Raw genomic sequence first — 26,772 nt, forward strand, 5'->3', positions numbered from 1 at the left:
CGGAACGAGACCTTCACAAGAAATAGGACGGAATAATGCGATATGCAAATCTGTGCGCATTTATTCGACAGCCTCCTCTATACAAACAAATAACTACAAAACAACATATAAATACACCTTCATCTTACCCATGCTTAACTTGAATATATTAAAATAATTTCGCGACGAATTTCATCATACCTATGAGAGTCTCCATGGTCGGTGTGGCGAATCTCAATCCGAGGAATCGTCGGAGTCATCCTCTTTGGATTGAATCGACACCTCGCGCATTCCCATGATGAGCATTTTTACTCTGAGCTCATCAGAGATCTCGCCCGATTTCTGGAGACTGCCGATCATCGCGGGACCGGCCTCCGATGCCAGTGTACCGTCAGGCAACAGGTGCTTGCAGATACATCTGTAGGCGAACGGACAGTGCCTCCAGCGCTTGAAGTACGTGCACTTCTTGGTGGACAGAGCCTTCAGGTAGCACTCGAGAAGGACGTTCTTGAAGTCGTCATCCCTGACGAAGTACCTCGATGGCATCACGAAGCTCGAGGGAATCCTACACTCAGGGCACTCACGTGCCAACTTGGTTTTGGAATCCTTCCACCTCCTGATACACTGGAAGCAGAAAACGTGATCGCAGTTTTCAAGAAGACCGAACTTCCTGTCATCGGCCGGCTCCTTGCGCACAACAACGTCGGTGCACACCACGCACTGCAGCTCTGCGGAGCTCGAAATCATCTCGGCGATTTTTCGGTACGCCCCCGAGTCTCGTGGCAGTCCCTGAGATGTTGATTGTTGAATGAGGGATTGAAGGGGTGAATTATGAACCGATGACACGACGTACAGGACGAGCCATGAACGGCCATGCATTTTTTGTGTATGCAGGTACCGGTCATCGCATGGTATTCACATTGAGAAACGCCCGCGGGCGGGATGTTCTCTATGGTCCTTCTCATTCGCATGCTGCGAACTCTTCCTGTCTGGTCATCGACCGGATCTGGGGATGAGGAACCCGACGCACCGGCGGAATCGAGGTTCTCGTCGTGGCGCTTCTTCCCGATGGATATCACATTTTCGCTCCCGTCCGGACGAATGAGGATGTGGTCGTAGTTGCAGCGATTTTCGTATCTGCAGTTTCCTCTTAGGAAGAATTGACAGGTATTGTCAACGATCCCAGTGGCCCTGTCGTGGGAACGTCTGCATCTATCGCCTTCCTGGCACGTATTCGAAAGGAAGTATCGGCACAAGATACGACGAGGATCGAACTCAGCCATCCTGGAACTCTTCTTTCGTTCGGCAACTTGTACAGACTGACCCGAGTCTCCGTCGGAGATGCGTGCGTTGGAACGGCGTTCGCCTCGCTGTTGGTCCGAATCCTCCTGACGGATTCGCGTGGGTAGATCCCTCGAGTCGTCGAGCAGGCCGTCGAACGCAGCGGATTCTCCGGGGTTTTGGGAACAAGGAGATCGAGTTCGATTTCCGCGTCGGGAGGCTCTTTTTCTAGGGCATAGCGGAGAGAGATCTCTCGAACTCGATAGAGAGACCTCCCACCGGTAGAAACGAGGAAGCCACGATGAGCTCCTCGGTCTCGCACTTCCGGCGAGGAGGGCTCCTCCGCTAGCCGGGTGCGAGATCGATGAGTGGAGGGGTTGCAGAAGAGATCGCTGCGCACGATTAGAATCGATGCGCACGCTGACGATCGCAACTCACTCGAGCTCGACCACGCAGCTGAGGTTCGACGTCCCGGGCTCCGCCGATGGCATCGCTTCCGGAGACGGAACCACCGAGCAGATGTACCCGGGCGGACCAGAGCCGGGGAGAGGCAAATTTCGCCGCCGGGGGTTGAACCCAGGCCACCTCTCGCGTGAACGGCGTCGCTGCGGCCTCCTACGAATGAGAATCTTACTTCGTGGAGAGCACGTTCGCACGCACTGACCGACGCGCTAACCACCCGGCCAGCCGGAGGCACACGCTCAGTGCACCCCTCTGCGCTGACCTCCCTCAAGATTTTATTGGCGTCAGACATTCTCCGGCTCAGCGTATTCGATTCTCAAGCGTCCGAATACGCTTGATGAGATTCTTCCCCTCCCGGTCGCGCTCTGGACCTCGGTATTGAGAGCGGGTCCGCTCCTCTCTAATGTACATGAGTCTTGCACTTATCGAGCGCATGAAATGGCCGGCGCCGTCATTGTCTGCCATCTTGAGAGCGGCAGTTCCATACTGACACCCTTGATACGAATGCCGGAGCTATTCTCGTGGAATCCCAACCCGTGCCGAGCAGACCGCTCCGAGGATTCTGCGAAGAGCTCAATACGAAGTCCAGGAAAAGCATCGACATGTCGCGAACGAGGTCCCTCATTTCAACCTCAATTTTCAGGAGGCTCGTCATCAACTCTCAAGAGGATTCATCACACGCCATGTCAGCATTAGCCGAACGATTGCGGCTGAGGTGATCGATCATGTACGTCCCATCATTTCGTCAACATCAGGAGGAGCTCCGGGTAATTGAAGGGTGCCGATGTGAGGATCTTCTCGATTTAGAAATGAGTTCCCCAGCAATATCTTGGGATGAACTCCTGTGCGGAGAATGAAAGTGGCACCCGAAGCCATCTATGGTAGCTTCGACTACAGAAAGGAAGCTCTGTGCTATTCGATGTCGCTCGGAGCCTGATGACTGATGACAATGAACATTCGGTCGCGGAGCTGACTTCCAAGGGGCTTTCCAGGCTCTGCTCGACGCACTCAGCCTCGTAGGACGTGACGGACAGAGAAAGTCCGGAGCGGATCTCAGAGCTATCGTTAGGCTCGAGAGCTTCGGAGCGGCGCTACTAGCGTGTGTTTTGAAGGAATATATTCCTTCATTTTGGAGAGTCGATTCCCGACATTCAATCTCTAGGATCGGTATATTGTCGAAGATACCAGCAAACCGAAAATATATTGTCGAAGATTCCTCGGTAGTCATGTCCGAAGATACCAGCAAACCTTATTATTGACCGAACTCTCTCCGATTGAGGCTAGGAGGGTCAGTCGATGGGGGAGGCTGTCCCACCGCTCCATCCAGAGGAGAGGCATCGTAGTAATGAGGTTCTATCAAACCTAGCTCAATGATCCTCCTACACTCTCCTGCCAGGACCTCAGTTGTATAAATTCTTGGTATTCATTCTCCCCCGGAACATCAATATTTTATTTCATTCCATCTCTCTGATCGTCACAAGTGCTCCGAAGACCGAATGTGTCTCTATAGATCTCGCAGCTTGGTTGGTCTTCTGGATGTAATCGTGACTGTCCTCTATCGAAAAGGATGACGTAGCCATCAATATGCCCTCTACGGATGAGAGCCTGATTGAAATCATCCGGACTTGACGGAAGTCATCGCTTCCAGGTATTGACAAATCCTCCGTGCGTTGTCACCGGCGAAATCCTTCTAAGCCTCGTACCCCGACGAGGGATCAACCTCTGAGTACGGTGGGAATAAGCTACGATGATCACCGATTGAGATTCGCTCAATCAAAACAATCAGCTAATCGACTGGAGCGCAACGAGAGCGACTTCTGACGCATTACTCAAGCCGCATCTTTTTTCTTTTCTCGAAGGAGAGAGAGGTACTCGTCAATCTCTTTGAGAATTTCCCGGTCCCCGAGCGCCTTCGCGAGCCTCTGGGCCCTATCGAACACCTCCTCAGCTTCTGTGAATCTCCTTTGAGTGATATAATTCATGCCAAGATTGCAGAGGAATATGGGAAAATCCTCGGATGCTTCGAATTGTTTCAACGAAGTTATCTCCTCTAAAATGCTGACTGCTTTCCGTACATCTCCGAGACGCTGGTGTACCAGCGCCAAATTGCTGTAAATGACCAGGTTCTGACCGTGATCATCTCCGAGGAATTTCCGCGAAATCTCGAGAGCTTCCGTCAGCATCTGTTTCGCTTCCTCGTACCGGGCGCGCTCAAGCAAAAAACTTGCGTATTGATCCATGCAAAGTCCGAGAAGCAGATGATTGTCTTTGGTGAGGTTGCCAGCGTCGTTTTGCTCGCTCGCGAGTTTCTTTCTCTGGGAGTCTATGCAGAACCTGTAACCTAGCTCAGCCTTCTCGTCGTCACCCTGACGTCCGCTCATATTGGCGATCTTCATTGACATTTCCACGATAGCATTGTCGTCCATCGGAGCTCCGTTCGAGATGGATCGTTTCATTGTTTCCACAAAGAGTTTCTCAGCTTTAGGATAATCGCCCCGTTCATACGCGATGTTCGCCATCAAATCATAGCAGTAGGCGATTGCTTTCTCGTCGAGGAGGTCTTGACTCATTTTCAGAGCTATGTGAAGGAACTTCTCTGCCTTGTTGTACTCTTTCCGCTGCAGCGCCAGAACCCCGCGCTTCAGAGTATCGGTAAGAGGGTCATCCTTCTCTCGTCTTTCTAAGCCGAAGAGAGCTAGGATTCCCGCCAGACAGAACTTCTTGGAACCCGTGAACAGTGGTCTCCTGGAATTATTCGGCTCATTGTTAGTGGAAATCGTATAGCTCATCTGGACTGATTCGATATCATAAATGGAGTTCACAGGGTTTCCCGAAGGATTTCGAGGACATCGACGATCTCATTCCATGGCGCTCCACAATGGGAGCTCTAAGCGGGATTCTCACCGAGTGTGATTGTAGATTGGCGCGCTCCTCGAATGAAGTTTACATGCTGTAGTCGAGACGAGTCGCGATGAAAATGAAGCAGCGTCATTGGCATGACTCTTTGTCGGGAGGAGAATCCGTCGGCAACTCGCAGAATTGCGGAGGATAATCCGCGCTGCGCTCGAAATCATGCTCGGAAAACTCTTTATTCCCGCGCGGAAACTCTTGAACAATCGAGCGACGTGCCCGAATCGCGAGACTTCACAGGGGGGAGCTCTGGATAGTTCATCTCACTAGTATTGGAGCTATCATTTGAGGACTGGCTGCTTTTCCCGAAGACCTCTCTCCGCGAAATTCATGTCACAAACTACACCGGAGGAGCAGCTGGTTCCGCGCTTTATTCTTTCTCGGAAAGCACACACAACGAAGGTTGCTCGGCGTTCTGCTACTCTGCTCCGTCTGCGCTCGACTCTGTTGTTAGAGCGGACGAGCGCGCGATTCGAACTTCGTGCCACCCGCTTTCGCTTAACGCAGGGATGTCAAATCGCGGGCCAACGGGCCGAACTGGCCCGCCAAGTTCTCTTTCTTGGCCCGCGAAGCGCCTCGGTCGTTATATCCGACGTCTAACATACGCTCCGATTCTTGATATCTTGATCTCGTGAGAGCAGAGAGGATCCGGAGCTTGTCATCGTGAGGAATGAAGAGTATTGGGTACTCCCGCGTCTAGAAGACTTCGGATGGACTTCAAATAGGGCCTGTGTTGATGTTCTGGAATTGAGACGGGAAGTCTTTTTTCGTAAAAAAAATCTCTCCTGTTCTTGAATGAACTTCCTGATTTCCAGACGGACGAGCTCACTCGCCTGTCGCATATTCTGGTAGTCTCCCTCCTGGAGAGGGATCCCCATCGGGCTGACCTCGTCAAGGGTTAGGACTGCCCATAGATATTCCGACGATTTTCGATGGAGGACCGTTCTTATTGCTCAATTATAATTCTTCGATATGACAATCGATTGCTCTCCTGAGCCTGGACCGAGAGGATTCACGTTGGGAATTCCTGGCGTTGATGCTTGATACTGACTCCTAATTTCTTCTCTGGATGGATAGGAAAGAATATGATTGTCGCTCGGAATATGAGGGAGGCAGGACGATGACTCGGACAGGGATGCAGAGAAAAAGATTGCTAGCCCCCCGAGACCAAAAGGCACCCTTGTAGGTATTTGAGCCTCAGAGGCAAGAACTCTATTTCGCCCCGTACGCCACTCCTGGACCCTGGACAGGCGCGTTCTGCGGATTCCCCTGAAGGTTCACGTAGAAGGATTCATAGCAGGTGATTGAGATGTTGTAATATATGCTTGGACTCATTATCAGGTCTATACATAAGTTTTATGGAGAAAGCAGGAATCTCGATCATGGGATCGCTCTCTTCGGCACGTGCTAGAGTTCGCAATCTCATCCGACCCGGATCCCATCAGGGCTTGGGTATTAGGGATCCGGATGATGCATCATGCAGATTCGTTCCGAATTATGGACTAAACAAGTTCTCTGATGGGTCGACAGCCGCGACCTAGGTCGCTGCATCCTGAAGCGAGCCATTACTTGGGGCAAGACAACGCGAGGTCCGACGCTTTTCCCTCATCCAACTGTCGGATGGGACAGAGAATAATCATTCCGGAAAGTGATTCATTGCCTTCCCTGTCGGAGATCAATGAATCGTCAGCGAGCGCGCATGTCGGAGATCGTCAGCGTCTTGATCACAAGCTTGGGGCGAAAAAAGAACCGTTTCTTGGGTCGATGCCATTCTCGACAAGGGTTTCTCGTGGAATAACTTTCATATACTTTTTGCGGAAATGCTCCTCGATAAGCACTCGTGCGCGCCTGAGCGAAAACGTTCTTCGTAGCGGCGTCACGATATCATGCGAGGCTAGAGTGAAGATTTCCACAAGCCTGTCGAGAGATCCCTGAGCCGCGTCTCCTACGAAAGTCATAAGCAATCTATGTTGCTGCGTGCGATTGTCCTTAGTCTCTCGATGCAAGCGTACCCTGCGTTTGCTCACAGTACCACAGAGGAGCTCTCCTTGAACGATGCGTCCGCCACCGCGGAGAGTTTCGCCCTCCGGGCGGGCATCCGACCGGGTAAACTCCTCATCGTGCTAACAAACGTGAGCATCATCGGGAAACTTGAGATCAACGGAAGCCTCATCAACTGGACACCCCTGCATACGGAATGGAAACAAGAGAGGAATTATGTGCAACCTGTCTATCTCGAAGTGGTGGCCACGAGCATGAGGGTTGTCGTCATAACGAGTGAGCCAGACGAATGGATGTACAACGCGCTCGAGAACCTCCGACACAACCTGCTCCTACTTCTGATTGTGGGTAAGAGGAGAAGAGGAAATCCTCAACCAGTCTTCAACGTGCTCCGATTGACTGTGGATCAAACCCGCGAATTCATTTGCGTGGAGAGTTTCGATCATCTGGTTGTTTGGAGGAAACGAGCATCAATAGAAACTTGTTGGCCCTCCACGACGAAGTGTTCTCTGGGAAAGTTATCCCTCTCTCTCAAGCCGAATGAATTTCACCAAAAAGTGCAGCTTGAGAGTCTCGTCGCATGTAATACGACCGTGATAAAATTGAGTTTTTTACTCAATCAGATTCCTCGGGACATCGCTGAGAGAAGCATACTGATGCGGTACTCGATTACAAATATCAGGCAATTGTCACTTTTCGGTCTGATCGGCTGGCGTCACCGCAATGCTGCCGCGCTGACCGAGCCGCTCGATTCGGACCTATGGACCTCCATACTAATCAGCATCGTTCTAGTCGCTGGAGTCGTTTCATGGACGAGTAGGACGAGCTTCTTGGACTTGATAGTCGAGATAGCGATGAAGTTCATCTCATCAGTGAATATTCACACGAATAGCCGAAGATTGTCTCCGCTAATCGCATTGGGCTCTGTTTCGGCATTCTGTTTTTTCCTGATTCGATTTTACCTGAGTTCCATCACGGTCACCTTGCTCAACCCGAGGGAGCTGACCGTTTGCACGCACGCGTTCACTTGTCGCAACGTGATTTCGTGCTACTCCCGTCGTCGAACCGTTGGTGACCTCTTCCGAGGATACTGCATCTATGACCTGAACGCTGTCCAGCAGTTCTTCGTCGGATTCCCTCTACAGAGACTGGTGCGCGACTGGAAGCCCACTTCCGGGCACATTTGGTGGAATTATATGTACATACAAAGGCATCCCGATTCGAGTCGTTATCTCGACGGCAGGGGACAATTGCTGATGCACCTCATCAGGGTCAGCTCGACAATCGAGCGTATGATAGAGACCGGTGTTGTTTCGGACAAGCTCTTGGAGCCCAGATATGACGACGTGGGTCGGCCGCCTCGGAGACAACCTCGGGGTCTGCCCTCTGTGATATCTTTCGGAAGAAAGAAGAACACTAAGAAGAGCGCCAAACGTCGTCGAAAGAATAAGAGGGAGCTACGACTCCTCCTCTTCGATACAACTCTTGAATGGTATGACATGGAGGATTTCAGGGAGATAGCAACAGTTTCCGGTATCTTCCTGATGGTGGGCCTCGTCATGGTCTGCGTTGAATCAGTCTTCGGATACCTCCGGAAACCCCTCATCGTCCCCGCTGGAACCTTGAGCAAAGCCCGCCAGAACGTATCGGATATGAAAATTTCTTCTCCATCGATGACTCTCGTTCAGACGCCGGCGACGGAGCTCGTACGAGTCTGATCGCTTTCAGGGTTCCGAGTGCGAATATTTATCGGAAAGTCAGCGCGGTTGATCTCAGATCGATGCGACCGGCCGAGAACTCCCGAGCTCCATCAGACGCGACACTCCGCGGAAGCTGAGATCGACACGGGAGCTCTCGGGAACGCCGTCAACCTAGCTCATGGATTCCTCAGCCGAAGCCCAGGTCACCAATGCAGAAATGAAGAATTCTGGCGAGAGAAATAAATGTACATAAAATTACGATTCATTATTTTCCGACGAACCTCGAGGGATTCCCCTCTAGGCCTCATGCAACCCTTCTGTCAGATCTCTTCTCCGGAGACGGTTTGGTACATTTCACTCCGTTACTCCGCGGGGAGTCGGATGAACGACGTCTCCTTCAACTACAGAACTAATTCATTTTGTACAATGTCCCAAAACAGAGACTTCACAACTAATCTAATGAAAGTTTACATTGCAAGCCGGAAATGTATCCGAAATAATCATACTTTCGAGACGTCCAAAAATAGGGAATCAGCCGACATTGGCGTTTGGCGACTAGACGAGGCCTATCACAATTCGAATGCTTACGGAAATCTGTTCAGATCTGATCGAATAGGAAAACCAGTCTGTCAGCACTCGATCACTTGCCATTCTTTTTTCCATGAAAACCTAAATCACTATACATACACCAGTACATAATGCGTCTTCAATGACGCCACCAATATCATTTTCGTCCTCATTGCGTCCTGGACACAAAACTGTGTCTCCTCTGCAGCCCATCATCAGGTGAGTGCACACTGTGCGAAGAAAGAACAACATCCAGAGAACCATGAGCGGCGACCCCGTTTCTACCCGAAAATTTCAAGACAACGACCTTCAGCGAATAATTCCAGCGATTGTGACCATCGGTGGGCTAGGGATCCGGCTCAGAACGCCCTAGATTTCCACATGACTTTGTTGAAAGCATAATAAAACCCTGGATTTGATTCTTTTGGGAAGGGGTATTTTGTGAGCATTCCTCCTTCGGGAGATCATCTCTCGCACGATTCCTCCAGAAATTCACGCTGAGTTCTTTCCGCCGTACGGAGCTGGAACGCACAAGGCTCTGATTGATAGTATCAAAAAGTTGAGGTGAGTCATGTGAGAAAAGTGCATAAGCTCGGTAGGGCCAAGGGGGAGTTACAGTCTTGTGACCACATCAGATCTGAACTGAGGTGCGGACTGCTGGGAGCGCTTTGGCGGTAATGAGGGGGGAATGTCTGTGCTGCTAAGCGATTTCGTAGCATTTTGGCTATGCTTGGCTTTCGGCGGTAGCGGAGGTTTTGCCGGCGGAGGTCCATCCTCGTCGTCGAGTTCCTCGGTCGATGATAGTCCTCCATCGGTTGACCCGTTGTCAGAGAAATCTGTGCTGCACGTCCGGTGCGCCTTGAAATGGATTCCGCCTGGGAACGATACAGAAGAGAAACGACTTGAAGATGCGTGTCGATCGAGACCTTCTCTCCGTCAGAATCCAGGCTCAATTTTATTAAAGTCTGTTTATTAAACGAGTTCATGTCATCAAAAGGGATAATAAACAAGACTCTTGTCGACAATGAGGCGACATCATGGAAGGCTCACGGGGAGTGAAATCCAATCGATGACGTAATTTTTCCAGAAGAGAGATCATTTGCCAGCGTCACGTGATGAAAAACTTCTTGTATAAAAGTCCAATCTTACAGGGCTCGGTCAACGTGCTTTTGGCATGTGTTTCACATCCCCAAGAGCATAACCGTCACTGAGAATAACAAGGACAAGCTTCCGTCGAGCAAGAAGTTGTGCGACACCATGAAGAGACAGCACGCGAGAAATATACAGAAAATCAGACGCGTGGCTCTATCGAGATCGGGTGCGCACTCTGACATTATATGCTCGTGACCCTCCGCAGGATCCGAGCCGGGCTGTCTGCATCAGAGGCAGTCGAGGATCATCACCCAGGGACAGGTGATCTTGGCGAAGGGTTTTCTGACTGAACGGAGCCGACTCCGATCAATGTCATGATCTCCTCGCTCAACTCTGCTCTCATTGAGACTCGAGCATCGAGCAGGGCTACTCGACAGGTACCCACTTTCCGACAGACTGCGATCAGATTGTGTGCTCCAAATTTCCTCTAGCCCCGCGAGATCGACACCGTAAATGCTCTGGTACGCGGAAATCGTATCGCCTGCGTCACCACACGATGCTTCTGAAGACTCCACTTGAGTCGCCTCCAGAGCTGAGTCATTTTCTTTCGTGAGACCTTCGATTGATGTGCGCAGTTCATCGTAGAGCTCTTCGGCAAGCCCTTCGGTCTCAGCTAGGCTACGATAGGCTACGGGGCGGGGGAGGGTCAAGGGGAGAGGATTCCAAGTACCTTGTTCCAATCCATCAAGAGAGCCGACGGGCGTCACAGCAGATGACGTCGGGAGACTTCGAGCGGAACTCCGTCTACCGCCAAGTCGTGGAAGAGTAGAGCAGGAAGCCGATGTGTCTTTTATGGGCCGACTCCTGGTGGTCGATGAGCTTGCGAGATTGGTCGCCGAGTCTGAGAGCAGGCGGGACTCCGACTTTGAGTGTGAGACGCTCAATCTAGAAGAGAGTATTTTTTTTTGTAAACCAACGCTACGAATGTGGAACATGATCAAGATCGTTGAGGAGTTTAATTGTGCTGGGGAATCCAGTCATGTTAGACCTCTGCTCCCGGTCATACCTGTTGAAGCTCTTCGAATGCTTCCTAAAAGGGAACAGAACATCTGTGCTTGCGGAAGACAACGGTAGAAGTTCCGATGATCCTTTGAGGAGATGCTGTATATCGACGCCTTTGTTCCGCAAAGTCAAGAGAATATTGCGCTCGGCTTCCACGTAATGATTATACTCGGTTATTTTCTGTTGATAGGAACGTTTCAATTCCAAAAGCCTGCAACAGAATTTCAAGAAGTCTCAAAAAGAGGTTCAACTTTTCATCCTGAATGACTGGCGAGCTCGTGTCGGATTCAAGTTCCTATGAGCCGACAATGGCCATTTTCTGTGACAATGACCTTAGCCTGGGTTTGTCGAAAACGACAGCTTTGTGGGCGAGTGCTCTACGAACACAGCGAAGGCATTCTCAATGATTGTCGGGTCGTAGACGTAAAACGAATACATTATGGCAGAGAACAAAGCCGGTGCATATATCCGGCGCTGGGAGAGATAGCGAAACGCATTGCATGCATGGAAATATGAGCTTCGGGACCTACTTTGCATGGAGGGCGACTCTTCGGACACAATTCTCGAACAATACTACGATTCGCATCGACTGGGGACAGGCTTTGATCATTTGGATGAGCCGATTGTGGTCAACCGACTCGACGTCTTCTCCGTTAATTGATAGAATCACGTCTCCGGCTCGCATTCCTGGAAAATACAGTCGTCAGAAATCTTCACCCAATATCGAATAATTTATTGATTGATAGTTCATCGAATGATTTGATCGAGTTCTCCCGGACTCGATTATCCTCGATCAGCATTCCTTCCTCATGAGATTGAGCGCACAGACGTTGAAGCTCGAAAACTCGATCCTCAAACTCTCCACCGAGACTCTGCAAAACCTAATTATAGAGACCACAATAGGGCTCATGAGAGTCCCTCCGCCCAGATAGTTCCGCCGGGAAACCGAGTCAAGTCCTGGGAGCGGAACGAATAATGTTCGAACGACCAAGTCGCGTCTTTGTGAATCTCTCCGCGATCGCTCAGTCGAGCATTCGATTCTGCTTCTGAGTTCCCGAACATGGTGAAGGGATAGTCGTGTAGTCCCAAGGATTGTGATATCTGTTGCCAGGTGTGCCGATCGTTTGGTCAAAAGAATTTGCTCCGCAATGCACGATGAGTCTTCCTTTGTAGCTCGTCATTTGTCATGCAATTGATCATTACTGTGCAGGCATTTTGAGGCAGCGAGAGTCAGAACTCACCGGCTTTGGCAGCGGGTCCGTAAGGTTCCAGGGAGTCTACGTAGCTGATCAGCTCGATTTTCGAATCATCTTTATGGCGTATGCCGTAGGTTTGGAGCGTGAATCCAAACGAGCCTCCTTGAGACCTGTCCCGGTTGACTATAATCGTTCTACGTCTGTGGTCTTCGTGTGCAGAAGTTGGTATGGCCCTGTCGAGAATAAGAAACCTGTGAATTCAATTCTACACTGGACTCACGTTATTCGCCGCGAGGCGACGTCTCGACAGAACGCTTTCTCCGATTCAGCAACATGCTGGTCGCGTTCGAAAAGCGGGCGCGAAACCTTTGCGTTGTTTCTTCGAGTGACGATCCGTATTGTTACACTTGCTGCGGCCGATGACAGAAGAGAGACCGATGTTGTTTTGCTGAATTCAGTGGTTTGCCAAACCGCATTGACTTGGTATGGTTCAGCAGAAACAGTTACGTTCGCCCCGCCCTGGTTTTTCCAACAAGTCGAATGACTTACGAAGCGGATATTCGCTCCGTGCTGCGACGTTCCTCGTCCGGGACGTATTAATTGATAGCTGAATAATAGATTAGTGTTTTTTTGGGGTCGAGGGTGTAACAACCTGGAGCTCACCGATCTTTGAGAATATCTTCGGGTAGATCGTTGACTCGACTGGCCATGTACGACGTGAAACCTCCCTTCTTGGTCTGAGTGATGAAGTGTTTGGCGTGTTGGTGCTGCTTCGATCCGGTCGTGCTCCGCGAACTCTGACTCCGAGGCATGCCGTCACTCCGGGGTGCTAACGGAAGGGTATTGTGCCCACTGACCGGATTCATATTCTGAATGGGATTTCCTGGAATCATGAGCAGGCTGCTAACGAGGGTAATGACAAACAGGATAAACTTCCACGCCGATTGGTCACCATGAATCAACTCTGCAGGCCTGTCAAGAGATTTGGCTCGAAATGAATTCCGACTCGGTCTTGGAACGAGAAAGCTCCTATCGCGGAGGAGAACGATCGACGAAAGAGCAGGGTTCCACGAAACGTTTCCGAAGCCTCGCGCGCGTAACGGCACGAGCGAGTTTCCAGAATAATTGGGATTGTCGAGCTCAAGATATGTACTGAGATTCGACTCCGGACAAGGAATACGCAGAAGATGTCGCACTCCCGATTCCTCATTCATGAAGATGAATTTATTTCAATGATGATCGACTATTTTCCTTCCGCCGCCATAGCACAGATTCTCTGGGTCTCCGTGAGTCGAACCAGATGGCAGAACGTTCATGAGAGAAGATGGCTTTTAATGCCGATAGATGCCGATCTGTTCGCGTGCATGTACTCGAAGTTCTGACTCAATGATAGACGTCATTATCCCCGCTCGAAGAGTCCCTCAAACAAGTGAGTCTATACGCAGTCGTACTCGCGGAGGCTCGTAGAGGTCCATCCTTTGCTAAGAAAGCGAGCAATCATCCAACCCCTAATCCTAACTAACACGACTGATTGCGAGGACGGATTCACGTGCTGACCGCTCGAACGTGAGACATCAAGCAAACGATTCGCGAACCCAATCATTAGAAGAGACGTAGCGACGCAATTGATTACTGTCGACATCTCATCGATTCGAGAGCTCTATTCCGTATCGTCCGTCGAGCATCTGATCGAAGCGATCCCAAACGCGGACAGAATTTACATAACCGACCGGATGACGTCAACAAAACATTCTGATCCGGGTGAATTCTGGTGATTTACCTTGGGAGCCGGGTTCGGGGATCAGGACCCGGCGGCACTTTTCCACTGGGTCGCCAGCGGTTCTGTCCTCAGAAAGATTCGAAACTACACAGCGTTGGTTCTGCTGCTGCTGCTGCTTTGTCGCCACACTGGTGTACTGCTACGGCTTCCACCAATGCTATTACACAGCCTTCCTCGTCGACACATGCGCCCTCTACGATCCACATAGAGGACGAAAACACACTCGAAACACCGCCTATGGAACTTCGATTGGTGAATTTGAGCCGAAAAAACAGCGTCCCACTAACAGAAAGCGACAGTTCGGAAAGGGAGCCATATGCGGCAGTTTTCGGCACCTCATTGGTTCGGCTACTTTGCTATTCTGAGGCGTTCTGCTTGGGACTTAGACCCCGGCCCCCTCCACGATTCCCTCGGAATCGATTGCTGGATAACTCCATCCCATTTTCAGAAAATCCAAACATCGACAAGAGAATTCCGATGTTCCGAACCAATGCACACACTGCGCGAATCCCAGAGAATTCTTTCGGTTCCGTGAGGAATCCGTTCCGGCTGCGCGAATTCCCGGAGCAGCTGACGCTGACAGAAGTTTGAATTTAGGCGCGCTTTCAAGTTGAGACTAGCCAGGACAGAGGGAGCTCTACCGAGTGGCGGGTGCTCGGGGGTTCCTCGTGCTCGTCAGATTGGGGAATGTCTCCGAGCGGTGAGGATCCCGCTGCGTGAACTCTACCTCCGAAGTAGACACGTGATTGTGCCGTGACAGCTAGTGATGATCTCATCGAATGACTGACAGTGTCCGGTGATTACTCGCGTTATGTGATTGAGTTTACGAGTGGGAGAACGTTTGACGATGTTCGTCGTGACGGAGGACAATAATTATTTAATTTCTCAAGTCGGACAATTCGGTTAAAATGGAGAGAAGGATCGCATGGAGAACTAGAGGTAATTCCAGCACCGATTCAAATAGTGGTGGCAACCATCGTGGACTCCTTGTCTCTATCTAAAACAATCGATCGCGTGAGGCGGGAAACATCCCGTACCGAGCTTCAATGAGCGAAATTCCGGCGCCATCCGGTCTGTTTCCTCGTCTAGAAGTTCCCCCTCTCGGTCTTTGCTGCGTGACAGAAGACAGAATTTACACGCTGGGGCACGATTTTCACTGAAGGATAGAGTTCAGCGAGCGAAACATTCTGACATCGAGTTCTCGGCACAAGCGATGTTAAATCTGATGATCTCGAAAGTATCGATTTCACGATTCGTTGACGTACGTCGTAAAACCGTATCAAGTGCATAGCAAATGATCCCTACGAGAAGTTCGCATATTTCCCGGCGATGAGAACAGCAATCACACCACCGTGGCACGTACAGGAGTGGGAGTGGACGGACGGGGAGAAATGATAATAGTGCCGGCAAGCGAAGCAATCAGTCTAGTGAACACAACTTTCGGTCCAGGAATGCAAGGAATACAGAGCTCCACGTAGAGCTGAATTCTTCTGTTGCTCGACTCGCTTCGCGCCCTCTTCCGTCTCTCCGGTACTTCTCCGCCGCCTTGGCTTCCTGCGATTCTGCCTTCTTATCGCGCTGTTCTTCTTCTTGCTGCCAACACTTAACCTTAGACTTCCTTCGTGGATACCTCCAAGCAAACGCAGCGTGCTGAAGGCATTTGAACTTGAACATGCGCTCGGGTTCCCGGCGATCTGAAACTTCAGCGATGGGTGTTCGATTTCCTGCACATCATTTTTTTTCTCGAACTCGTTGCACCTGTTTGTGCCGGGGCTCGTTTCGAGTTGCGGCGATCTGTCTCGATCCCGCCAACAAGACGACTATTAGCCTCAATGGAGACCTATGGTACTCTGGTATGGGATTCCAGTGCCAGACATTGAATTATCCGAACCCTCATAGAGTCTATGCCTCTACGTACCGCGAAGAGCCGCTCCGTGGATAGGACGCGAAGTCGACCGTCGTCTGGCGCCGCGGCGCTTCGACTTCGGACCTCGAGACTTGGGACTGATCGCGCGAGCTGATCAGCGCTTCAAAGGGATCGTTAAATATGACTCTAGTGGCTTCCCATTTCCTGAACCATCTGCCGGCCTTGCGGTCATGTCTCTGAGTTGTGGGTTTGTTTTCGTTCCGTGTAAGAGAATGGCTGCTTATATTATTCAATCTTCGATGAACTCACGTATTTGAGTTCCTCACGATTTTAGAAATGCGTGCGCACGGCCAGCTCGTGCACTGAGAGCATCTGTCCGCAGCTCCAGCTCGTTCGAGCGAGCGAACAATGCATATTTGTTTAAGAGAGAAAATGTTGCTTCCTCATTGGTCCACGCCTGTTTTTGCATTCACGAGGCTCCTCGGGTGTTCGAAGTGCACGGGAATGACTTTTTTTCGCCGTGCCGTGAATGCTCAGACGCATCGTCAAAGGGTTTTGAGCATCGGCTCGAGAAGGCTCGATCGTTTTTGGGGACGATGACGATGATGATCTCGAGGACTGAAGCCATATGGCTTCTGTTCAGAATCGGCGATGACCACGGCAACATACGAACATATGCACACCAAAGAGGGAATTACGATCTGTCGCCTCTTTGTCCGCCATGTGTTGTCCCTCATTCATCAGCTGTTTTCCACGCTCCAATGGCCGTCAACCCGGGAAATGACGTTCAATTGATGCTCATCGGGAATTTTCTCGAGAGGCGAGGTCACTTTCTGCAGTAATTCGAATCGCGTCCGATGCGGAGCATCGAGAGCAGCGTGACGAGCTCCGGCGGATTCATAACTAATAATTACCCTTGTTTCGGAAGGAGCTGCTGACTTCTGTGCGCCGAAGTATTACTTTTAGCCGGTCGGAGGGTGGAGTTATAATATACAGCAGAAAGGAGAAGAGAAAAAAAGCAATTTTATGACTTGCTCGGAGAGCTGCTGCGCCGGAGAAGGATATAAATATAAATACGTCGGGGTTGCTCCGCTCGCCCGTCCATCCATCCATCGGTCCGTATGTATTCACTATGATGTGGCCATCAAAGCAAGTTATTTTAATTAGATTGAAACACCTCGGACGAAAGTTTACGGCTCCGCAGGACGTCAGTCCCGATCTCGGTGCTAGTAGCGGGCCGCCGGAACGAGCTCTGGACGCAACGAGCAAAACCAACCTCGAGGAGAGAGCACACGCTCGCACACACGCTCACACGCACGTCCGTGCATCGGATCGGTCAACTAAAAGCAACGTCAAAGAAACGTCAAAGGGTGATGCTGATCATTCCGATGATGACGTCGGGGCTCGGTACCACGCGCGACTGTACCGAAATACGATCGGCTTTCTCGATCCGATTGCAGCCGTACTGATGGTTCGCACGGCTCGATGGGCCGATATTGACCCAGGGAGAGATCTCATTAAAGTCACAATTCTTCCTACCGCTGCTGCTGCTGCTGCTGACCCCTCCACCTCTAGTGGCAGGCCTGGGATCCGGTGGGGGTTGGAGCGACGGTTCTCTGAAATTGTAATGGATTGAAATCGAGGGAAATGGTTTTAATTTTCTTTCCACCTGATGACTCGGAGCGAAGCATTATTTGTCGCTCGACCCCAAGCACCGACAGGAGCTACTCTATGGTATGCTCCCCTTGATCGAAGGAACGTCTCCTGTCGCGGGATCATCCTTCGCAGCTCGTATGAATAGGGCATTTCCCGAAAATTCCATCGTCAACCCGAAAAATAAATCATGGACCATATATGTAGGTATATAAGAAAATTATGAGATCTGAACCATATCGGATCCGCGTGTTGCGTAGGAGTCGAACGTGAAGCGAAGCACAATACGCAAAGCCCTAATTCCGCTCGGCTTGTTGGAAATGTGCTTCCGATTTGTATCCCGATCTGGGTCGTTCCTATATGAGCACTTGCAACGCTTGCGGCCCCGGTTGTTCGGTCCCTGCGGCAGCCGTAACAATGAGGGAGGGCTGTTTGATCTCGAGGGGTCGCGTCTCGGACAATTGACCGAGACGATTTGTTTCGGGCGGGGCAGAAAGAATTGGCGAATCTCAAATCCTTTTGGCGTTATCAGCATCGATGTCGGCTCAGCTGGTGTTTTGATTCTTTCTCTCACTCACTCAGTTGTCCGCGTCCCGCACCGTTGCCGGTCTATTATTCGGGAGCAGAATGTCTTTTTCCCCGCCGTAGACGCATATGGGTGGACTGTTTCCCCTTTCCGTACCGATGACGATACGACTAAATTGACTAGTTCCCCATCCACTGTATCGGCTCATACGAGCATCCGAGGTTTCGCGTCGTTTCTTCTTCGCCGAACGGTCCTTGTCGCAGCCTTGCGTTAGTGACTTCGCATCCATCGTGAGACAGCGTCGTCCGGGGCGACCGAGCGTAACCGGCCTCTGAGTTCCAGGGTAACTTTTCGGAACGCGCCGCTGTTCTCCTGGGCTTCACCGGGCCAGGGAAAACATCCTCCGTCCCGAGACGAAGGGACGAATCAAATGAGGAAAAGCGGTAACCCCGCCGTTTCCCCCGGGCGCCACCTCCTGAGGAGCTCAACCTTTTTTTTTCTTTCGCCAAAGAGACAATGCAGAGACTCCAGTCTGGCAACATCGTTCCGTCGATCGCTTGCTGGCCGAGAGCTCTTCTCTTGATTTTTCGGTCCCTCCGTTATTCGGGAAATTCAAGAACAGAGAGATAACGAGGTTGACCGTTGGCTGTGAGCGTACCACCCTTTTCGCTCTTTTTTTTGCTCTCTTTCGAAGAGGAGCTCTGTTTGGAATATTATGATAATTTTATTTTAAGCATAAGAATCATCGCCAGACCAGATGACTTTCCTCGCTTGCTGTGACGCGGTTGACTGCGCTGACTGACTCGGACCGAACGCGAATGGTGGAAGCGAGAAGCAAAAGATAAAGGCCAAAAAATATTTGACTTTTATTAAAATGGCGTTCCTGTTTCGGTCGCCCTTCTTCGCCGTCCTGCTGAAGCAGCTTTTTGTCAGCCCGCGCCCTCAAAGTTCAGAGTGAAAACCCTCGGAGCCAGCGCTCTACGACGAGCCTACCCACCGAACAGCCGGCCAGCTGAGAGTTTCTTCAATGGCAGATGTGTTCGGATCGATGCTGCGTCCAATACCAAGACTAACAAGGAGCAGCGGGACCAGGGAGAAGGTGGCAAACTTACCAAGTGTGACGAAATAAATTTAGTGAAAAACCGAAGATGCGTCGACGGGCTTCCAAAAACATTCTCCAACAATCCCGCTTCTCCATCCCTAGCTTTCACATGGCGGCGAAAAAATTCGCTCATTCAGCAAAAGGGTGAACTTTCGCAAAAACGTGGAGGGAAACTTCATTCTCGGTTCAAACGCATACCGGCAGCTCCCGTCTGAAAAACGAAACCTGATGGAGTAAGGAAGGACTCGACTCGTCCTGAGCGGAATTCTCTTGGCTGCTCGCACCGAAACTGCGCGCGCTGTTTAGGCCTGGACTCCGACACAACGTCCGAATGTGGACTCGGAGATCGCAGAACTTCCCCGTCACGAGATAACGCAAATTAGCCCTGAGAAGCTCGCAGGGCACTCGCTTGGACCGTTATGTCCGCGCGAGGACGTTTTGCTTTATTGCGATCTTTTCGCCGCAGTTCCGCGATGTTTCCGCAGAGCTCTGATTCCGTCCACCAAGCGAGCGGACGAACGAGGTGGGGACCTAGTCCACGCACCTCCTGCAAAGCTTACGTTGCTGCGGCGTCGGGTTGGGAGGTGAGTGTTTCCACTACATTTAGCGGTGCGAGCAAGCCGACCCACTCGACACACGGCAAAAACATTACGTCCTCTGGCGCACGACCGGGAAATAGACTGATGCGGTGACACTACTGGCTCTCCGCGATGGGAGCTCCGAGCCCCCCGCAATTTTTAGGTGTCGTCCGCATAGCGTTTCGGGGAGTAGAATTCAGTATAAATCATCAGAAAGGGGTCAGCTCCGTCGTGTACCCAGTCACTGACTCCAGCGGCCGCGCCCGGCCCGACACGAGCGGACAGACGGACAAACGGAGGAGCATGCGACGGAACCAACGAGCAAGAGGCTTCAGCGTACGCTTCAGAGTACGCTCGCACAGAGCCAGGCCGGAAAATTCGGCTCGTTGCGAACCAACGTATTCGGTGCGTTGCACGTTCAGGCGAACGAGACGAGGAGTGCCCGAGTCGAATTTGAATTGTAAAAGCTTTTGATGACTTCCAACAGGCCCCTCTTTCTCAGCAGCCGATAGAATGACGACTCGCCGCTGCTCGATTGGTGTCGGCCGAGAACAACCTGCGCGAGGAGGTCAGTGTTCCGCTCCGGAATCAATCGCAGACGTCCGCTAACGAGAGCTCTTTTTTCGGCTTCTCCTGACGAAACTCGCTAGATCTTTTATTTTCAACGCCACCCATCGAAAAGCAACCTCGCCTTACGGTTGGCATCAGCATTCGCCTCGGCTCTCGATTTTCGCTCTCGAAGCCAGCAGGTGCAGTCGGAATGAAAAATGCTGTTCCTCTACTTTCGGAGCTGTCGCAACGCGCCTGGTCGACGCTATAAAATACATGTGCGAGAGAAATAGAATGAGAGTCTTATCGTCACTGCGAGTAGATAACAGAGTGCGTGGCTGTAGATGTCGCAAGCGAAATGGCCGACCCAAAAAAAGAGCCCACTTTGTTTTGCGGCCCGACCCGAATGTGGGTTTCAATAGTCCGCCGGTCGTGCCGTGCGGCGAGTATCTTTCGGAGTATCCAGCGACTTCGTGTTTCGTCGAGAACGTGATGTCTATTCCGAACTTCCGGATCGTTAGAGTGCGTGGACTTGATCACTTACTCAAGCAATCACGACATCGTGTTACCACTCCATCGGAACTGTTCGTGGACTCCGTCATCGAGTGCTGGACATGCTGACAGCGACAGGGTGAGCGTGTGTGAACTTCTCCCGCCTCTTTCGACACTTTGGATGAAGCGGTCTCGGCATTGGCTAGCCGCGTTCACGCCGAACGTAAACAAGTTTCCGCCACCGAAGCCCGTACATTCGGTCGCCAGTGGTCGAGTCGAAGGCCCTGCGTGCGCGGCATAGTAGCTAGTGTTTTATTCGAACGATTTTTACGTGCACGTTGTTTCACAGTCGAATAAATGAACACGGCAACGACCTTTACTGAGGTTATGCGTATATCTGTCCTAAAATACATTTATACGAGGTGTTTCTAGGAGCACGGCTCGGTTAGAAATAAACACTGGAGATCGACGCTCGGCTCAAACGTTATATTTGGTATTTGTGCTCATCGATCGTCCTGCATGCGCCGTAGGGAACGGGCAAGTGCATCACGACAATAGCGACGAAGACGTGAGCAACCACAGCGATGGCAACCTCAATCACACGGGGTCGGACGACGTTGACAACGCTTGTAGGAAGCTCGCACGGTGCTTTCTCGAGGAAAAAAATCATTTGAAACGAGCATGTCTTGCTACTTCCGCTTCCACATCCGGTGCTCCAACGGGATGGATCGCTCGCTCGCTTGCTTGCTTTCCTCCCTGTCGTCGGATAGATGGCTGACTCGTCCGCCCGGTCGGTGGTGGGGAGGTCCTGAATGATGACGGGAGCCTTTTGTATTGTTATTCGCGACGACGGCATTGTTTCGTTGAGAGCCACTCTGCGTAACCTAGCGAGTACGCAAGAAGTCTGCGGGGGGCACGAGTCGATGATTACTGTGAACGTCAGAATTCCGAGAATAGAATTGGAGCTTGTCGGCGTCCCTCTACAAGATAATAATCGATTCGATATGGAGCGTCTCCATCGAACGGGCTCTCAGCTGGTTTTCTCGTAGAGTCCCACGCTCGCAGTCAAGTTCGACTGATCTGAACGCAGCAGTTTGTTGATGTCGTTGACAAGTTTGCAAGCGCGGCGGTTGAACGAGCTCTGCGGCACTTCGTGAGTTTAAGGGGATAGACAATTAGATTAATTCCTCAGAGTGCTTTTTCGGGGGTGTTCCAGAGAAATAGGGAACAACGAGAGGGATACAGAAACACGGGGCGACGCGAGGGGAATGACCGAGCCGGGGACTTCTCTCTGGGAACTTATCCATTGTGTCGTCCCTCCCGCGTCGTCTCCGGCGGCGAGGGGCGACTGAGGACATCGCCATTAAATGTGCATTTAAGAAGAAGCGCGGACGGACGAGCAGGCCGGGAGGACGGACCAAGCGACCGCCCGACTGACGGAGCGGCGAAGGGATCGACAGACGACAATCGCTCTCTAGACACAGCGGGGATCGCCCGTTTCTGCGGAAGAAGAGAAGATCCTGCTGTTGTAGTGCTGATGAGGGAATCGAGATTATGAAGGTGGAATACGCCGACGAACTCTCCGGCTACGGCACGCGGGAGGAAAAGCGTGGAGCTCCCGACCAGGACGCGTGGTTGCTCCCGAGTAATTCGTCCACTCGTTGCGTCGGGACGCTATAAGCCATCGGATAGCAGTTCTGCTTATTCCATAATTGCATTGTCCACCCCGACGGCATTCCTCGCTGCTTATTTGTCACCCTGACCAGTCCCTGACCCGTTCGCGATAATCGACATTGTTGCGGATGGCACGAGTAGTTCCGCTAGTTTCGCGCAAAAACGTCGGTTTTTCGTTGAGGGTTATCTGCGGGGGATTGGTCTTCAAGAATGACATCATGGTCTCTGGAAACGGGAAGCGCTCTACCTACTTGTGAGTGAGTGATGGCTGGAAATCCCAAAACTGCGGTACAGCGTTTCGCCGAGAGCGGCGTATCGTTATCTCTTTCGTAGATTCGTTTCGTCCCAAGTTCTCGAAATTCCATCCCGCTGATGAAATTTATGAAAGTATACAAGTACCCGTCGAGCAAACGACCGAAAACGGACGCCTAGGCTGTAGAGTCGGGTTTGCTTGGACGAAATCAAGTGTGATCCTTTTGAATAAGCAAGGCTGTTGCCGGGTTCGCATGCCGCCTGGGCTGTCGACTGACTGAGTAGAGCAACCCTTTTACTTATTAGATGAACGTGGATGCTCATTCCGAGCTGAGATCAGAACGAGCGTCGGGTGGGGTATGGGGCGTTGCGAGACGGCTCGAGGGGAGCGCCCCCGCTGCTGCTTCTGTTGCCTTTGCTGCACCTGCAACGGGAGTTGTTTCCTTCTTAAATGGTCCATAACCCAAAAGCGCCGGTCGGCTCACACTTTCACTCGCCCACCCAACAACAGATCGGGCGACCGCTTCGGGGGGGGGAAACCGTTTCGTGGAATTACTCATTACGTCTCTCGATGATCCACTCCAGTCGTTTCCAATGTCTACCGACGCGCCTTCCCGCTCTCGTCAGAACTCTTCCGATTTGGCGTCAGTCGGTCTGGAGGAACCAAACATTACTCAGGGACAAGAGGGCGAACTTGTGTGCGAACTTGTAATACTATACAATATCAAATTGTATAGCCAACCTAAGGGCGTCGATATGTCCATATGTCGCTGACTCGACACCCCTTCTGTGCAGCGGCGGGGCCAGGCAAGCAGACGGGTAAAACGAGGAGGGGGTGGGTTGGGGGCGGACAAGGGGGAGGAGCGGGAACCTGCAGCAGCCCTGTGGGTCGGTGGGGAGTTGGTTGATCAATGTAAATCTAATAAGAGTGAGAGAACATCGAAGGGCAAGTCAGCAGCTGGCTAGCCGACCGGTTGTCTGGATAGAATCCATGGACAAAGTCGTCGTCGTCGGCACCGCTGTGGTCCTCGTCGTCCTCCTGAGTGAGGGGGCGAAGGAGCGAACGAGAAGAGAAACTGGTGAAAGGAAATTCGCTTGCTGGCTACATCGAACGTCGGTCGGCAGTAGCTCCTGCGATTGTGGATCATCTGCTCAATTTGCCCGTCCTTTCCGCTTCGGGCTGCGAGGTGGATACATGGCGTCGGTAATTGGAATTCTACGATAGTTTCAATCTTTTTGTCTTGGAGTTTCGCCAGCATTTCGAAATCAGGTATCTCCTGATGTGAGACGCTGTTTTTTTTCTCTAATTATGCTCCGCGATTTCCGTGCGGAAATAACGCCGGCAGTCACGGAGCGAGGGGCAAGACAATGGATTGATAACTCAACTGAGCGGACGAGAGTATGGAGCGGTTGCTGTGTCGGCTCAGAAACAGGGAGTCAAGCCGGTCGCACGAACAAAGCAGCAAATATCTTTTGTGCGGGATCTCGACAAATACTGCTGTTGTTTATCGAATTATCTCCGCCCCGCTTTTCGTCAGCGATACCAACGGAGTTGCCATCATGACGTCACCGGGTGCCTACCAGCTAGTTCAGGAGGAAGTCAACTTGTGAACATCTGAAGATTAATTGAAGCCAGGAACCGAAGATTGATGGAGATCGCCGGTCTCTGCTCATTGATTTCGGATGACTTTCTTCGGCGCGTCACTCTGGCTCAAATCGGTGCGTCTCGTGGACATCTTTGTCGATGCTCGAACAGGCCTCTGGAAACCGTTTTGCCTCGTTCTCCGCGAGGACCGCGAGCCGTGGAACTCGGACCTCGAGAGGAGGAATAATTCAAGTTTCGAATCATGTAATCTGTACCGGAACATTTCTCGCGCCAACTCACTCAGACGAATTAGAGTTCTGGTTTCGGTCTCATGGCGGGATGCCGACCGCGCGTAGTAGGTCGTCGACGGCGCTGTCGTCATTATGTGGATGAAGGGTCCCGCTGAGTGAGTAGGGGAAAAGTACCAATTATGGAACACCTAAGGGCTCTGCATACATGAGAGAGACAATATCTCGGAGACCAACACGGATAGAAACGTCTCTTTGGCCTTGAAGTGAAGCTTAGATACTCAGCTATCATCAGAGCTAGGAATGCCGCAGCGGAGAAATTTATTTCCCCTGGAGTTGGAGCCTGAAGTTTCAGACATGGTCCTACCAGTTCTGGAACACACCTGTACCACTTGTGGAACAAGATCAGACCGGTTCTGGAACACCTCTGTTCACATGTATAACAGCGGATTAGACCAATTATGACACATGTCAGGATTAATCTGAGGTCCTCGAACATCTTATCATGCCTGCTCGATTTATTCTGGAACGCAGAAGCTATCGATGAACATGAGTGAGAACAACTCAGCGGCGTTTTGGCTTATAGGGTTCTGGGACAGCTAATATGTCTTCTTGGCATAGAGATTCGGAGCTTGACGGTGCGCGCTCTTCCTCGCTCTCTTGCGGAGATGGGATTTCTCCGCGGACTCGCCGATCGGCTTCCAACCATAGGTTATAGAGATCTTTCATGCGTGCAGGTCCGTGCCAATCTTTGCCATCGTGCTGGCGGAACAAATCGAGCTGCTCAACTGTCAGTCGCTCTTCAAGATCAAACATGAAATCGTACATGGAGCGTTCTCGAGGCGTCGACTCATTCTGGCCGTCATCTACTGCTCCCTCCGCGCTACAGATTTTGGAATAGTCTACCGCATTGGGGTCCCAGGGTGATAACCCTGCTTTCCGGAATCCGTTGATGAGCCACGATGATTCGAAGTTTTCGAAAGCTTTCTGCAGCAGCACTACGAACTCGTCCTTCCTCATTGCTCGACCTCCATTTTGCATCCTCCACGCGCTCGCCGTATTGAACCAAATCGCTTTGAGCGGTCTGAACACAGCTACGTCGAGTGGCTGCAATATGTGAGTCGCGTTGGGCATGAGGGGCAAAAGTACGATACCTTGGCTTTCACAAAAATCGGTTACTTCCATCGTCAGATGCGATCTGTGGTTGTCTAGAAAAAGCAGCACAGGACGCTGGATGCCATTCTTGACTAAGAAAGGCACGAACTGCGACTCGAGATATGTGCGGAAAACCGAGCCCGTCATCCACCCTCTGTCCGATTTCAATACGCAGAAGCCTTCGCGAGCGGAATTGGTGAGAGCGGGAGGTAAACGCTTCCGCCGCAGGACCATCGCTGTAGGTGCTAGAGACCCCGCAGCGGACCCCGTCACGAGGACTGTGACCATCTCTTTTTCTGAGCCTCCTCGGACATAAACAACGCGAGACCCTTTCTCAGCGACAACGAGTCCTCCTTCAGGATTGAGAGCCATCCCGGTCTCATCCGTGTTGAATATGCGACTAGGCTCGCGAAGGATTGCCATCAGATTGTCCTCAGCCAGTCGGGATTCGATTCTTGTGAAAAACGATCGTATGTCGCTCTCGGAAACACTGGCTTGAGCGTTCGAAACATGTTCCGCTTTTCGCAGAACAAGGTCCTTGTGCCGGTCACGGAATAATCGCACCCATTTTTCTGCAGACACTATCTGCTCAGCTCTCTCGATCCCATTCTTGCTTGCCAGCTTTGCGAGTTTCAGCCCGACTTGTTGCAACGCACACATAGTGACTGGGAAGCCCATTCGTGCCATTTTCTTCACCCACTCCACTACGTCTTCTTCAGTCTCTCCCAGAATAGGATGCGGACCACGCCTTTGTCTTTGAGGGTCATCGTCGTCGCTTTCGACTTTCCTGTGTAGAGTACTCGGAGGCACATTGAAATGTCTCGCTGCTTCTCGTAGACCAGTACCTCTCCTGACAGACGCGATTGCTCTCTTCAAATCAGCTGCATCATATTGGGCGTTCTGAAAGGCGGGAGCCATGGGATGAAAACGAACGAAATGCCCCGGCTGACTCGAAATCTGATCAACGATAATACGTAGGGAGTCAACGCCGATTCCCTCGGTACTCACCGCAGGCATCCTGAATGATCGCAAATCTCGCACTCTTCTCGACTAACTGCGGG

General features: G+C 51.4%; 3 protein-coding genes and 1 pseudogene across 3 annotated transcripts; all 4 read right to left on the reverse strand.

Annotated features, from left to right (window-relative positions):
- Positions 1–213: 213 nt before the first annotated feature.
- On the reverse strand, positions 214–1,262 carry LOC100899618 (probable E3 ubiquitin-protein ligase makorin-2; annotated as a pseudogene).
- Positions 1,263–3,461: 2,199 nt separating this feature from the next.
- Positions 3,462–4,796, reverse strand: Ttc19 (tetratricopeptide repeat domain 19). Its single transcript, XM_003746224.3, has 2 exons — positions 4,627–4,796; positions 3,462–4,467 (listed from the first exon to the last, which is right to left on the reverse strand). Exons 1-2 carry the CDS (start codon positions 4,794–4,796, stop codon positions 3,552–3,554), a joined length of 1,086 nt encoding a protein of 361 aa, XP_003746272.3. The 3' UTR covers positions 3,462–3,551.
- A 4,436-nt stretch (positions 4,797–9,232) lies between these two features.
- On the reverse strand, positions 9,233–14,162 carry LOC100899894 (short spindle 6). Its single transcript, XM_003746225.2, has 7 exons — positions 14,031–14,162; positions 12,914–13,133; positions 12,296–12,483; positions 11,585–11,741; positions 11,059–11,265; positions 10,723–10,937; positions 9,233–9,775 (listed from the first exon to the last, which is right to left on the reverse strand). Exons 2-7 carry the CDS (start codon positions 13,114–13,116, stop codon positions 9,513–9,515), a joined length of 1,233 nt encoding a protein of 410 aa, XP_003746273.1. The 5' UTR covers positions 13,117–13,133; positions 14,031–14,162; the 3' UTR covers positions 9,233–9,512.
- Positions 14,163–25,120: 10,958 nt separating this feature from the next.
- Positions 25,121–26,728, reverse strand: LOC108864595 (uncharacterized). Its single transcript, XM_018640584.1, has 2 exons — positions 26,720–26,728; positions 25,121–26,611 (listed from the first exon to the last, which is right to left on the reverse strand). The coding sequence occupies exons 1-2, from the start codon at positions 26,726–26,728 to the stop codon at positions 25,121–25,123; spliced, it is 1,500 nt and encodes a 499-aa protein (XP_018496100.1).
- Between the last annotated feature and the right edge of the window lie 44 nt (positions 26,729–26,772).

This window comes from Galendromus occidentalis, unplaced genomic scaffold (assembly GCF_000255335.2).
Source record: "Galendromus occidentalis unplaced genomic scaffold, Mocc_1.1 scf7180000077488, whole genome shotgun sequence".
In the NCBI taxonomy this organism is placed as follows: Eukaryota; Metazoa; Arthropoda; class Arachnida; order Mesostigmata; family Phytoseiidae; genus Galendromus; species Galendromus occidentalis.

Bases quoted from the DNA above. Each gene is read 5' to 3' on its own strand.
- Ttc19 (XM_003746224.3), bottom strand. From the start codon at position 4,796: ATGATTTCGAGCGCAGCGCGGATTATCCTCCGCAATTCTGCGAGTTGC. The intron at 4,468-4,626 runs GTGAGAATCCCG...GAATAATTCCAG, and splicing joins CCAATCTACAATCACACTCG to GAGACCACTGTTCACGGGTT.
- LOC100899894 (XM_003746225.2), bottom strand. From the start codon at position 13,116: ATGAATCCGGTCAGTGGGCACAATACCCTTCCGTTAGCACCCCGGAGT. The intron at 11,742-12,295 runs GTGAGTTCTGAC...TGTATTTTCCAG, and splicing joins CGGACCCGCTGCCAAAGCCG to GAATGCGAGCCGGAGACGTG. The intron at 10,938-11,058 runs GTATGACCGGGA...ACTCTCTTCTAG, and splicing joins CATTCGAAGAGCTTCAACAG to ATTGAGCGTCTCACACTCAA.